Below are 16,062 nucleotides of genomic sequence, written 5' to 3' on the forward strand. Positions count from 1 at the left end.
AAACCTGCATTAGTGTCGTCGTGTTAATGACAACTTGTATCATTAACTCGATAAGTTCGTATGACTAGATATATTCACCTATTAAACGTCTACTGACCTTATTTGATTAATTTATTCATTTTATTTTAAGTGCAAATTTCTACACCTTATAAAACAAGTCCCCCGCCGCGTCTGTCTGTCTGTCTGTCTGTATGTTCGCGATAAACTCAATAACTACCGAACGGATTTCCATGCGATTTTCACCTATCAATAGACAGATTTTTGATGGAGGTTTTTACTAAAGGGTGCCTAAACATTTATTGTCAATAAGATAGTAATTATTGTCAGAGAGTGAGTATTGTAAGTAGAGTTGAGTATTTAATGACTAAGCGCACAAAAATAAATACTGACCGACTGTGAAAAGGTCAGACATCAGACACAGCCTGGAATTAGAAAGAATCCTATAAAAACACCAATGAACTAATAAAATACCGGTTCAATGCCCTAGCCCAAAATTTTTCGGGCATTCTCATGACATTTCCAACTCTGTTCCCCAAGGAATTAAGTTGAAATTCTGATTTCAAGAAAAACCAATTGAACCCAATGAAATTTATGCAAAATTTGGTTCAATAAAGAAACGACACAAGCGATTTCGCGATTCATATATTTGCATCATTTTTGAACTCATCGCTTACATGTATCAAGAAAATTCGAATTTCGAATTTCGTCTAACGACCACGAAAATAAGTAGCGAATTGAACTATTCGATAATGTGTTTTAGGCTAGACGTTTTAGGGTTTATTTTGGATCGTGGGTCGTTGAACGGATGATGGCAGCATGCCATTAGCTGGTGACACGTCGCCGAGTGACGACTAGTCTGGTCTACCTGTTTCCTAAATGCGGACCTTGTTGGCGACATTGAACCCATTAGAGAAGGTCGCTAGAAATAGGTTAATGAGTAACGATGCGAATTTTTACTATGTGATCATATTTTTTCTGATTTTTACAATAAGACTTTTTTACTTTAACCATAGAGAATTTAAAATCTCGAATCTTTTCGAGCGATGGCGCCATAGCTTTGGCCTATAGTAAAGTAGATGGCGACACCTTTTGATATTTAACAAATTAACACATATCAGTGAAAAAATAAGGATCAAAGTCAAATGGCGTTCTAAAAGTTTAAATCGTGTGTCGAAAGATGGCAGTATACTGTACGCCCCTATACTAAATTCTCTATCACGAAAATACACACTTTGTGGGAGCTTGGTGCTAACGTTGAGACTTGGCATGTCGATAAGTGTAAAAAACATAAACAACATTTGATAGTCACTTATGCGTATTATAAAAGCTTACTCACTTCATATACGAGTTAATCATGTCTATATGATCTATATCACAACAGGTCTTCTCGCAGTCTTTCTTACAAGGCGTCTCATTGTTGCGTCTACAACAAATCACACGCAAAATGTCCTTTAGGCCCATAGTTATAAGGTCCACATTCACTTGACACAATCACAAGCACGTCGCAAGATTACTGACACTTTTGAACGTTAATTTTGTAGCTCTAATGATTGAATAAACAACGCGTTAGGTATGTGGCATACCATAAATCCATAATACTATAGTTTTTACGTATTTAAATTATTTTTCTACTAAATAGGAAAAGCTGTACTGTTAAAATAAATTCTTGTTAGTATTTTTTTATTGTGTTTATAATAAAATTCTGTACTTAGTGGTAAGTAGCTCATGTATCGTAAAAGATACAATTCAATGTTTAGGTCATCAATTAAAATTCCAGGACTTAATCATGACCATTTTGAGTAAAAAAAAAACTATATCGCTGATTCTGAATAAAGACTTATGTTTGTGTATTTAATTTCAGTAGTGCCTTTGACAACACGCAGTGGTATATTTTTCTTAAAAATGATACAGAATAACTAATGTCACTCAGTTTATCCACAAAACAAAAACAACTGATACGTTGCAAACTTGCTATCTGAATATAATAAAAATAAAATAAAATTTTATAACACATACGACTCGCACTTAAGAAATATAAACAGTAACTGAAGTTGTTATTTCTCCAGTAACCGATAAGGCGTATGATAAAGAGTATTTCCGCGCTTTTATTATTTTATAATAGATAAATAATCTTTATAATCTATGTAGTAATTTCATATACCCCCTGTAGGTAAATATAATTGGCGACGTATCTTTAGAACGCAATAACCACGCCTTTGATGGCTCCTCTACACGATGGGCCAGCGCCGGCCACTCCAAGGGACGCATTTATGCATTAGAGGGAGCAAGCCCAGCAAACATTTTTGGTCAATATTCCGAAAAGGGCACCTATTTTAGGTTGCACAAATTAGGGGACCAAAATGAATCGACGTCGTCGGCACGTCGAGTCGACATAAATGGGGAAAAAACGCACGTGCCGGCGACGGATTTATTGACGGTAAATTAGTGATTACAACCATTAGGTCAACACTAGGTCATGTTTCCGACGTCGATTCAACGTCGCCACGACGTGCTGCGTAGTTGAAATGTACTAATTTGGTAATCTTTACCACCATTAGACGTGATGGTGACATATTTTTATCCATATAATTACTCTGGGAGGCAATATTTAGATGAGACGCGATGAAGAGAAAAAGAGACACAAACATTACGCTTATATATTCTTTTCACTCAGAAACAAAATGTCTAACAAGAAAACAACTTTCAGTTGTGCAATGATAATGTCGGCCACTAAGTCATGTAAAATAATTTAGGCCGATTACGCAGATGAAGAACGATGAAATCTAGTGCACAGAAAAATTTTTCGTGCAGTATGTTAGGTTTACATACAAAACTATCGATGGGCTTTTGAAATATTTAAGTTTTCAACATTTTATAAAATAAAAATGCATATATTTGCTTGTAATTGAGTGTTGTAATTGAATATTTGTGTGTGTGAGTATATTTACTCGATCAAAAATATTGTTTTATTTTGAATATTAGCACAATGAAGTACCGTGCGATGGCACCATTCAAGATATAACAACTTAAATAATGCAATTTCATATTTAGCATCTCGTTATAATGAAAGAAAATGGCGGCACAACCTTATGGTATTGATAGTACTTTACAAGTGATTTTATCTGTATGGTCGCAATTTGGTATCTATTTTAAGTAACATTTACCTAAAATTAGTAGCTAAATCGACATATAATCGACGACCTAAAGGTCTCCGTATAAGAAATAATTACGTCGCAAATACACCTAAAATGTCTTATTAGTACATTTGACCTATTGGTCAGACTTTGCAGTTAATTTTACCTAATATTACGACTGATTTTCAACCATTAAGTCCCTGACTTCATGGCCCCGTATAAGAAATAATTACGTCGCATATACACCTAAAATGCCTTATTAGTACATTTGACCTATTGGTCAGGGTTCGAAGTTAATTTTACCTAATATTACGACTGATTTTCAACCATTAAGTCCCCTGACTTCATGGTCTCCGTATAAGAAATAATTACGTCGCATATACACCTAAAAGGCCTTATTAGTAAATTTGACCTATTGGTCAGGGTACAAAGTAAATTTTACCTAGGAATTCGACTTATTTTCAACCATTAAATTCGTGACTTCATAGTCTCCGTATAAGTAATAATTACGTCGCAATAACACCTAAAATACCTTATTAGTAGATTTGACCTATTGGTCATGGTTTAAGGTTAATTTTACCTAATATTTCGCCTTATTTTCAACCCCTAAGTCCCTGACTTCATGGTGTATTTATGAAGTGAAATTTACGTTTTATTGTCCCTATATTTCGACTTGGAAGTAAAAGTTAGGTCAGGAAATGAATGCTCAAAAAACGTTGTAGAGGGAAATGCTAGGAACACAATTTTTGACTCCGTAACTTTGTTTAGACTAGTTAGGAGGTGAACATATCAAAAGTCCCCGGCTGTAGCCCCGGTGCTGCGGGGTAGAGGGGGGTAAGAAGGTCGAATTTTTCGGTTTTTCATTGATATCTTGGAAACTTTGCATCTTAGCGACATGACTACTAAGTCAAACCGAAAGCTCATAAAATTAGTTACAAGTTTTATCTAGTCAAGTTTTTCGATATCTTGAATAGTTTTTGAGATAGACGCTCTTGAAAGTTTATTTAGGGATTTTAATGTTATCTTGATATCTACATCAGTGATGCTGTTAGGCCATGTTTGGCATCATTTTCGTATAAATCGGGGGTGCTGAATTCATTTATGGTATCACATTGACACTATTCCGAAGTAAAACCAAAATTAAAAAAATATATATTTTTGAAAATCCCTCTTCACGCTTAAACCGCTGAACCAATTTCGTTGAAATTTGGTACAGAAATAGTTTCAGTCTCGACACAGCACATAGGATAGTTTTTATAACCAAAAGCATCTTTTGAGGATGTGAAAAGTGGGGTGGAAGTTTGTATGGGGAGTCAGTAACCGCTGAACCGGTTTAGGTGAAATTTAGGATGGTATACATCTGTGATTTAGATGAAAATGATACCTAACATGACTTCAAACCTTACCTTAAGCAGTATGAACCTCAGGAATTCAGTTTCGTCGATGAAGTTTAATTCCCCCCATACTCCATTTCAAAACTTTAAAGGATGATTATTGAGATAAAAAGTATCTTATGTCCTGTCTTGGGACTCGAAATATCTGTATACCAAATTACAATTAAATCGGTTGAGCGGTTTAAGCGTGAAGAGGAATTTTAAAAAAAAGGTATTTGTTTAAAGTTTATATGTTTTTTCTTAGGAATGGTGTCAATGTGATACCAAAAACGAATTCAGCATCCCCGATTTATACGAAAATGATACCAAACACGGCCTAGCAGCTTCACTAATGTAGATATTAAGATAAAATTGAAAGCCCTAAATAAACTTTCAAGAGCGGATATCTCAAAAACTATTCAAGATATCGAAAAACTTGACTGAATAAAACTTGTAACAATTTTTATCAGCTTTTGGTTTGTCTCAGTAGTCATGTCGCTAAGACGCATAGTTTCCAAGATATTAGTGAAAAACCGAAAAATGAGACCTTCTTTCCCCCCTCTCCCCCCCAGCACCGGGGCTACGGCCGGGGACTTTTGATATGTTCACCTCCTAACTAATCCAAACAAAGTTACGGAGTCAAAAATTGTGTTCCTAGCATTTCCCTCTATAACTTCTTATTTCTTGGCCTAAGTGTACAATACGTAAAATAATTGGTGACTTAGGACGTAATTTTTACTTAAATTAGTAAAATCTTCTTCGAGCCTAGGAAAAAATACTTAAAATGTTTGCTGGGAGTGATATTGCTATCTCATGAAAATCCTGAAATTATAAAGCATTTGTCTTGGCTAGTTTTTAACAAAAAACCAATTTTTTGAAAAAGTAACATAGATAAATATATATTATTTAATTTATGTAGTCACTTAATCTACCCCCTGTAGGTAAATATCAGTGGCGACGCATCTTTAGAACGCAATAATCACGCATTTGAGAAAATTTATAAAAAATATGCTACCGTTCTCAGAATAAATTATTTTAGACACCGTGTTACTCGTAAACATACATTAATTTGCATAATTATGTAATGAAATGTGCATGATGAAATGGATGTAATATCGATATTGTTATCGATGACATCACTTTAATATGCAAGTAATGTATTTACATATCTACATGTCAAGTGCAATTGTATCTAAAGGGGCCCACTGATTAACAGTCCGCCGGACGGTATCGGCCTGTCAGTTGTTCGGAACTGTCAAAATTTTGTTCTAACTGACAGGCCGATATCGTCCGGCGGACTGTTAATCAGTGGGCCCCTTAACACGCTATATGATTTTATTGTGTTTTCACTGGTTGCCCTAAAAATTCCAACCATTAGGTAAAACAGGTGTGTGCAAATGCACGCCTCTGGTGTGTATTGGCCTTAAACATTAACAACACGTGGCAAGCTCCACGTGGGTGGATGTTTGGTATAGTCATTTACATCAATGGACGAAATTAGACACAGCTTCCTGTCTTATTGACATAGAACGTAAAAGAAAGGGCAAGGGAGGGGAGGCTACATATAGTTCGTTTTTTTAGCATTAGAAATAAGGTAAACAATCTTGATGTGTCTTTTAATTGAAAAACACATTTTAAAAATAAGTTACTGCAAATATGTAACGATTATGAATCTAATACGATCATTTATATTCTTCTGCTTTCATAAGTAGTAGTTATTGATTTTTAAAAAGCGTTTTTCAATTAAAAGACATGTCAAGAACGCTTACCTTCTTCCAAGTTCTTTCTAATGCTAAAAAAACATACCGGTCAAAAAACGAAATATAGTGGGGTCCCTATTTCGCGACAAATAATTCAAATTCGATCTACTTTTAAGTGTGCCATCATCACACACCTGGTATTTTCCACACGATAAATACTTCGCTTTTATTAGGTAACATGCTATATTCGCTTCGACATTTGTCATGCATTCCTGAAATAAATCATCATCATCATCATCATCTCAGCCATAAGACGTCCACTGCTGAACATAGGCCTCCCCCATGGACCTCCATTCGTACCGGTTGGAAGCCACCCGCATCCAGCGTCTTCCGGCGGCTTTAACAAGGTCGTCCGTCCATCTTGTGGGTGGACGTCCTACGCTGCGTTTGCTAGTCCGTGGTCTCCACTCGAGCACTTTTCGACCCCATCGGCCATCTTCTCTGCGCGCAATGTGGCCTGCCCATTGCCACTTCAGCTTGCTAATCCGGTGAGCTATGTCGGTGACTTTAGTTCGTCTACGGATCTCCTCATTTCTGATTCGATCACGCAGAGAAACTCCGACGATATCGTAGTCATGGCAAAGTCGATGGAGGAACTCAGCATGATGCTCGATGACCTCAACCGAGTTTCACAACGGGTGGGCTTGAAAATGAACATGGACAAGACGAAACTTATGTCAAATGCCAATGTTGTGCCCATCCCAGTCTCTGTTGGGAACTCGGTACTCGAAGTTGTTGACTCGTACATCTACCTAGGACAAGCAGTCCAATTAGGTAGGTCCAACTTCGAGAAGGAGGTCAACCGCTGAAATAAATATTGAGCTGAAATTCCACACACTTGTGTTCGGAGAAATTGTAATATGGTAGGTTCTATGACAACTCAACGCATTTTGTTTCGATTAGAATCTAATTGGTAGAAAGATTACAATCAGCTATAAAATCGTACCGGAAATAAAATCAATACAAATCATTGTTCCAACTTTCCAAGTAAAAGGTATTAAAAAAAAACGTTAATTGGCTTCGAATGGCGGCCAACTCGTCATAAACGAACATGGAAAAACACACATTATGGCAATAGGGAATACTAGGCAAAGCTCTGCCTAGGTGGCACCACTAGCACATACAGTAAACAAACCTCATTGACATCATCAATGACAAATCATGCGTCACTAGGTCAATCACATGGGCTACCGTGAAACACGACAGTCAAAAGTTCGGTTTCTGCCTCTCTATCACTCTTACTTATTCAATCCATAGAGAGGCTGATAAAGAAATTTCGATTTTCGCGTTTCGCGGTAGGCCACCTGTAAACAAACCGCCTTGGTGCATCAATGTTATAGTGAAAACTTGTCAAAAAACTGTTTGAGGCCAAGTATGTATAAGTTACTCTATGGTTTACTAAACAAATTAGTGCTGCACTCTGGCGGCAGAACATTGCAGTAATACTGCCTATAGACGCGTGTTCAGATATTTGTGAGCACCTCGGCCGCTCCGATATATCTGATGGCTGTACGGTTCACGAAGACTAGACTGTTCTAGTCTCTGTAAACTGTGTGTGAGTCTGTGTGTGTCTGTGTGTGTGTAGTCTGTGTAGTTTCTGTAAACTGTAGATTAGGTACCTGTCAGCGGGTATCATGTCAGCGGAGTCGTCTTCCATAGACTCGTCTCCAACGTCCACCTCCTGCACGGGCGGTGGCGAGCTCATCTCCAGACACCGCACGCTCCTGCACCCTGGGAACAAATACATCTCTTAAGGCCTTGGAATACGGTTGACAATACGCTGCGACCATTGGCAGGACGTAGAGCGAAATTAAGCGCGTAGCTCAAGACCGGATGGGGTGGCGTAGCACTGTGGATGCCCTCTGCCCCATCTAGGGACATAGGATATTGAGTCAAGTAAGTCAAGGCCTTGGAATACGGTTGACAATGACACCCTGCGCTGCGCACAAGCTATGTGCTATCGTTACAGATAGTGCATAATTGTTTTCCATCGTATTTGACGGAAACGTTCGTATTTGTCATGCTACTTCAGTTACCCTTAGTACTTTTTGTACAGAGGCTGACTAAAATAGCAAGACGCGTGTTCGTACGTTTCCGTGAAAATACGATGGAAAATAATGGCCGCCTGCAGCACCTATTGCTACCATTGGCAGGCGTGGCTCACTGCGCGATTTCGTCGCTTTGCTACAGGTAGCTAAAAGTACATCCGTTCGACCCCAATTTTGGGGTTTGCCATAAGCCGCGCGTGACGCTCTCGCCACCTAGCGGCCATATCTGTGCTGATCGTGACAGACGCGTTTTGTTAGAGAGTGAGTCTTCTGTACCTAGTACTATTATTTATTCTGTGCCATTGGCGCAAATATGGGAGTGCGCCCAGCTCCTGCGCGTCAGCTCCAAAAAGGGAAAAATACTGCAAAGTAAAGTATGCTGCAGAGATTACTGCATAGAAACTTGTTTGCAGAGGGGTCAGTTAATTGTGTCTGCAGCTTACTGTACCTACTATACTACATTGATAATGGCCTCTGAACCCTATCAATTATCTAGTCGCTATCAGAGCGGACAACCTGTTCCAAAAAACGATGGATGGATTGTGTGAAAGAGGATACGAAAAAGGAGTGAATGCTGAGGTGACGAAAGACAGAGGAGAATGGAAGAGAAAAACATGTTGTGCCGACCGCACATAACGTGGGATAAGGGATAAGAAAAGATCAGAGCGAACAACCTTTGATCTGATACCTATTTAATATCTGAACATAACTCAAAACAAGTAAGGCGTAATAGTGTAGATATTTCATTTTGAGGACAACAGTAGGAACCCTAATATCTGTCATCGTAATAATTATCTTGGTGCGAAAGGTTTACGACTTAAATCTAGACTAGATGAAGGATAACGACGTCCAAAAATTATTAATGATTGATGTTTAAATAATGAGAACGCAATGTCCTTATCTAATCGCGAATAACAATCGTTGAAGCCTCATTGTAGGAGGAAATGCGACTGTAATAAACAAAGGAGATAAGAAAACTGGGCTAATGACTATTTTAGTCTAGATAGCCAATAATATTTGCTATTAAATATAATTTAGGGACGGCTAGTACAAGATAATGGTTTTATTGGGCAGATATTAACACAAATCTACGATACGCCGTTATACGTAATACGTACAGTCAAGTGTAATAATATGGGTGCATACAACTTACTCATGCATATTTCCCATATTTCATATATCATTTATTGCATAGTCATGAACATAAATTACATAATAGGATCTTACAGTTAAGTTGGCCAATTCATGACACCCTGTTAGGGCACACTATATTTAACTTACTATACCTCGTTTTTTTAGCATTAGAAAAAAGGTAAAAAATCTTGATGTGTCTTTTAATTGAAAAACACATTTTAAAAATAAGTTACGGCAAATACGTAACAGTTATGAATCTAATACGATCATTTATATTCTTCTGCTTTCATAAGTAATAGGCACTGTTTTTGAAAAAGCGTTTTTCAATTAAAAGACATGTCAAGATCGCTTACCTTCTTGCAAGTTCTTTCTAATGCTAAAAAAAGCGAACTATAGCTAATACCTATTAAACATCCCATTAATAGTTCTTAATTCGCTGGCATAAAAGCTATGGGACATATTTTTGAGTATGATGAGTGCACCCATATTTTTACACTTGGCTGTAGATATGTTATAAATTATAATAGACAAGGATGAGTCCCAGAAGTCCCAATGTATTTGGCCTATGAATCCTATGATGCAACTAGGGTTGCCAACCGTACTGTATAGTATTGTACTATATTTTGTCTCTCTGTACTATATACTTTTGGAAAAATATATAGTACGCTAAAATACTGTATTTCCGATTAAACGTATATTACACTCATGTTAGGTATTTTATCTAAAAGTACTATATTTTTTGAAATGTACTATATTTTTGATGCCTTATTCTGGAAAATACTATATTCCACCAAAAAAAAGTTGGCAACCCTAGGTGCAACCCTCCTTAAATTCGTTGCTTTTGTCTTATAGATTATTATAACGGCATTGGCATGGGTATTGAAACCGCTTTATCACGCAATGCAATTCCAAAATAACCGCACGTTTGTACTGCGATATCGCGTAAAGATACCCGGAGCTTGACGTCAGCTACGTAAATACGTCGGGCACGTAAATGATGAGCTAAAACTGTCGTCACAGCCGACAATAAATAAATAAATAATAAATATTATAGGGCAATTTTACACAGATCGACCTAGTCCCACAGTAAGCTCAATAAGGCTTGTGTTGTGGGTACTAGACGACGATATATATAATATACACATATATGTATATAAATACTTATATACATAGAAAACATCCATAACTCAGGAACAAATATTTGTGATGAACACACAAAATAGTACACACAATAATAGTTCAATAATAGACCCATACAAACAAGGAACCGAGCTATTTCCAGTATATCATTAATATTTCTATTCATGGGGGCATTCCAGAAAAGCTTCGGGTACGTAACGCTATTCTCTTAACACTTCTGAATAAGCTAAGAAGCTGATATTTAGCATGATAGCATTTGATATAATAGCTTAGCTTTAAATTTTAATAAAGACTTCTGCAGATTATTAAGGTACGCTGCCATACGCGTTACGTCCCCGACAAAGCAGAATTTTAAAAGGATACACAACACATTAGAGATCCGATTCTAAGGTACTTTTGTACTGAGGTAGGGATGAGAGGACATGTGCAGGAATCAACCAATAGCAGCATAGCAATGTATAGCGGAGTGGAGAAGAGATATGGATTGTAGGCAGCCATATAGCTCAGTACAGTCAGCAGCAGAAGTTGCTAAGCGGGTGAGGTGTTCAAATTACCTTGACACGCTCTTATTCTTTTAACATTAAAGTCGCGGCATTTAGAACACCTGCCCAGCTTAGCAACTTCTGCTGCCGACTGTGCCATGGTCCGTACTGTAAACTAAATTTTCTTAAATCTTATTACAAAGGCATAAGATCCACCAATGGTCAGTTGCTGTTAGTACGAAATGTACAAATCAGAGCTCGGCGAGGGTGAGCTGTTTTCAGAGTTTGCACAACATGGACATGCCTTGTCATTCGATGGTATACGTGGTGTAATTTAATAACTAAAGAAATTATTTTATTTAGGTTGCCTTTCCGCTCTTTACGTCGCCATTAAAACAAATGAATTTTATAGCAAGCTTTTTTAGTAAACCTCTTCAAATAATATGTACATCCATCCATATGCTACTATTAAAGTTTATTATTTTGTACATAAGGCATTGTCATTTCAGTTTAATTATAATTAATAAAGTTTTATTTTAATATTTCTTTCTAAGGTGTATCTATATTCATATCTACAATTGACATAAGTGACGTCAAAATGGCTCACCCCTGCCGAGCTCTGGTACAAATAGGGTTAGAAGAACAACGTCGCGACACAACATCGAGACTAATTACAAAGGTTAATTACCCCAAAATTATCAACAGCTAATAAACAATAATAATTCGCATAAATACCGATAAACCATTACTAGGTCAGACAGCCGACTGCACTAAGACAAAGAAAATGTAATGTGGTCTTCTAGAGGTTGTTCCTCTGAGCAGGACTTTTCGAAAACAATGCCAAGTGGGTCGATGACTGGAGTTGTAGTTCAGAAATTTTATATTAAAGGAAAAATGGAAAAATTGCGCTTCCGGCAGGATTTGGACTTGTTGTAGTTCAGAATTTTTCAGGTTTATTGTATCTGGATGCATTCGATGACACGTAGATATTACTTGAGGGCCTACCGCGAACACCGAGTTTTCGTTATCTACTTATCTGTGTCCCTGTAATGGCTCCTCTACACGATGGGCCAGCGCCGGCCACTCCAAGGGACGCAGCCATGCGGTAGAATGAGATAGCAATATCACTTGCTCCCTCTAACGCATAAATGCGTCCCTTGGAGTGGCCGGCGTTGGCGAATCGTGTAGAGGAGCCTTAATGTCGAAATGATATATTTCACAGGCTCAATGGCAGGCTTGCCTTAGTTTAGTGACTGCCAAAAAGCTTACTTAAGAGTTACCCCTGTCTTTAAATTCATACCAATTGGAATGAAGGAGGGTTCCAATAAGAATCCTACCTGCCTACGCCCATGGCTAAACCAAGTGAATATTAATGTACAGTCACCATCAGATATTCGGAGCGGCCAAGGCTGTTTAGGCTGTCAAGTCATCGAGCAACACCGGGAAGGGAGACGGCATTCGTATTATTTCCCCTCTGCCGGAGCATAGGTACAGTCGCCATCAGATATATCGGAGCGACTATGTCGCTCACAAATATCTGAGCACGCCTCTATTGTCAGGGCGTTAGAGTGCGTGTTCAGATATTGTGAACACCTTGGCCGCTCTGATATACGTAGGTTGTTCCATAAGTCTTGCAAAAGTGTAACTTCTTATTAAGCTTTTTCAAAATAAAAACCATCACTGTTAATACACTTATATATGCGTTCAAACCATGTATCAAACATGATCTTCCACCGCTCCTCTGTGACAGCGGCGCAGGCTTCATCCCATGCACTCACTAGCTCGTCATCAGTTGCAAACCGTCGTCCTTCTAACTAGCTCTTGATCAGCGGGAAGAGACCAAAATCGCACGGTGCAAGGTCGGGGCTATAAGAAGGGTGGTCCAGCACAGTAAGCCCCGATTGCTCCAAAAACTCCTGAGTTCTGATCGCTCGATGACCAGGAGCGTTATCATGGTGGAAGTCCCAACTGCCCAGATAAGGGGCCCAGAGAGAACATAACTTTTTAACTTTTAGGTCTTGGTGTAAAATTGAATTAAGTGTTGATTCACTAATGTGGAGAATCTCCTCAATCTGTCTGCACGTAATTCGCCTATTAATAGTTATCAGTTTTCTAACAGTGTCTATGTTTTCTTGGGTCCTGCTTGTAATGGGTCGTCCCGGTCTTTCGTCGTCGTCTAAATTATAGTTGCCTCTTTGAAGTCCTTGTACCACCTGAATACGGTAGAAAGGGAAGGGCACTCTTTACCAAAGGCACCGAACATTTCCTCGTGGCACTCTTGGTAAGATAATCCACGTTTGAAATTATAATAGAAAATCACTCTGTACTCGCGGTTACCGAGAAAAGCCATTTTCACAATTGTTTCGATCTATTTAACGAATATCACTGCTGGCAGGCTCAACAAACACATCACGTAAGAACTTGTAATTAGTGGCAGATAACCATACGCTCAGGCATACATGTCAAAGCTTATTAGATTCCTTCCATTGCAAGACTTATGGAACAGCCTACGTATCTGATGGCGACTGTAATACAGATTAAAGTTGATTGAAAGCTATAATAAAAGGCGTAAAAGAGTAGCAAATACATTTTTGATGAATTAGTTTTGATACATACCTACATAAAATCTCCCTTTACCTTAAAATGTTTGCTAATCATATCTGATTCGTTTAGGATACTTAAGCTTTAATATTTTTGAAGTGAAAACTTCTTTAGCGGCGCTGTGCATTTTTTAATGGGGGAAAAAATGATAAACTCGCGACAGGTCATGTGACCGACAGATTCGACAGATTGAAAATTCGTAAGAAGGACACGTGACCTGATCGTAAAACTGTTACAATGTAATTGAGTTTTCACTTCTGCCGACAGTGCCAGAGTGCAACCTGTTGTTTTTTTTTTTTAAATGAATCTACTTATTTTACATTATAAATACTCGTTTGTCATGAAAAGCATAGTGCTAATGGCCTTTTGTGTCTAGACATACACTATACCAGGAAATCGAGCAGGGTCATCAAGTTGTATCTAAGTATTATTATGCACATACTTGGTGATTGGAAGGATTTCAGCTTTTTAGATAGTACAGTCACCTGCAATAATATGATACACAATGAAGGCCGCATAAATATCTGACACAATCTTATTTGCCGAGCCACAAGAAAGTGTACCCAAGAGAGGGCAAGAGAAAGAGAGGAAAACCTTTCAGAAGATGGGAGGATGATGGTAAAGACAGCTGGCAAAACCTGGAATAGACTAGCACAGAAGAGAGAAGATTGGAAAGTGTCGGGGGAGGCCTTTGCCAAAGGGCACACGGAATTAGCAATGGAAAATAATTAAACAAACAATACCACATTTAGACATATTCTGATAAAATATAATTAGAGTGTGTCTCATATTTTTGCAGCCTTCGATGAGTAACATATTATTGCAGGTGACTAAAGTTTTGGTGATAAATGTTATCCACTGATCTTGGTGTTTTAGGAGAGCAGTATTCAAATATCAATATCACAAACCACTTGGATTGGTTGTTTGTCTATTTCCTTTTCAAAACTCTGTATTTTTCTTAATTACTCGTGCATGCATGCATGTTAATTATAAGATGTAATATTGTTTTGAAAAGATGTGTCCTGCCGAGTTTGTTGCCGGTCCCATATTGGGTTACCCTCCTCGAATTGAGGGGGGCTTTAAATCTTCTCAGGGCAGAGGTGTAGGGTTGGAGCTGGTAAAGGTTTATTTGAAGTTCATAAGCGCATTGTAATATGCCTACTTGAATAAACTATTTTTTATCTTTATCTTATCTCCTCAAAAGAAAACTTTTGAATTTCTGTGCCTGTGGTAACCCCATGGTAAATGGCCCCTGTCCATTTCAACATATGTTGGTTTGCTCTCGTTTTTCTGCGACATACTCTTCAAGCGTAATGGTGAACTGGGTACTCTGTTGCGATGCTGTAATGCACACAGATATTACAATATTGTGTTTATTTTTAGATAATTTGAAGTAAAGATATTTCGTTAGTTATTTTTTAATGTAGTAGTATAAATATTGTGAGTTATTGTAACAACAAATAAATGTCTTATCAAACAGATAAAAAATTCTTGAGAAATACAGTCTCCGAGTGTCAAAAAAATGATCAGCTGTTTATTTATTTATTTATTTATTTTAATCTTTATTGCACAATACATGAAGGTACAAATGGCGGACTTAATGCCTTAAGGCATTCTCTACCAGTCAACCAATAATGTTTAATGTAATGTGAATCAATAAGGAGATGGAAAATGGATTTATTAGCCTCAAAATATGTACATAGTTACTTAAATACAAAATGTTCGGAAACATTTCAGGATTTTAAGACAATAGATGGATAGAATATTTTAAGTCAAAAATAGCAGCTATTTTTTCAATCTCTTATATGAAACAATCAACATGGGTTTTTATTAGTACCTACGGTTTTTTATAGGTATTAAGTGTCAGTAGTTACTTACATGAACTCATTATATCTTCGGGTACTTATTCTGAGAAAATCTAGATAATTCCAGTTCAAATCAAGAAGCTGAACGGCTATAAATGTTCCATAATAGTAAAACAACAGTCGTAAAATACCAACAAGAGTGAAACCTTACACTTATCTGAAGAAAATAAATAACTACATAGCCGCGCCGATTACACGCGCCACTGGATATAATTCATTTGGAACCACAACAAAAGAAAATACGTCTCACCTTCACTTTCTCAAAATTGTTTCATCCACCTGCGCTCTCCAATGTGCAGCCAACAGCCTGATTACGATAAACCGCTGAATATAACACTCAGTTCACTAATACCATATGTTTTCGAATATAAGTACATCACGAATTTTCAACTATGATCTCGAATCTCGATGATTAGCACGATTTCACGAACGTAGTGATTATATGCTCTTTGGATTTCACTGACTGAAATTTTGACATTTACCACACAATGTAATTTTCACATTTAGTCAATTACTGATTCAATA

At 37.5% G+C, this 16,062-nt stretch overlaps 1 protein-coding gene across 1 annotated transcript in view; it reads right to left on the reverse strand.

Moving 5' to 3' along the window:
* The window catches only part of LOC134670772 (E3 ubiquitin-protein ligase UBR1), a 59,616-nt gene extending 43,644 nt beyond the window's left edge, over positions 1-15,972 (reverse strand). Inside the window, exons 1-2 of the mRNA XM_063528585.1 lie at positions 15,788-15,972; positions 7,887-7,998 (exon numbers count right to left, since the gene is read on the reverse strand). Coding sequence (XP_063384655.1) covers positions 7,887-7,972 — 86 coding nt within the window. The 5' untranslated portion in view covers positions 7,973-7,998; positions 15,788-15,972. The remainder of the gene's footprint in view (positions 1-7,886; positions 7,999-15,787) is intronic.
* Positions 15,973-16,062: the final 90 nt, after the last annotated feature.

The sequence above is a fragment of the Cydia fagiglandana genome, chromosome 14 (genome assembly GCF_963556715.1).
Source record: "Cydia fagiglandana chromosome 14, ilCydFagi1.1, whole genome shotgun sequence".
In the NCBI taxonomy this organism is placed as follows: Eukaryota; Metazoa; Arthropoda; class Insecta; order Lepidoptera; family Tortricidae; genus Cydia; species Cydia fagiglandana.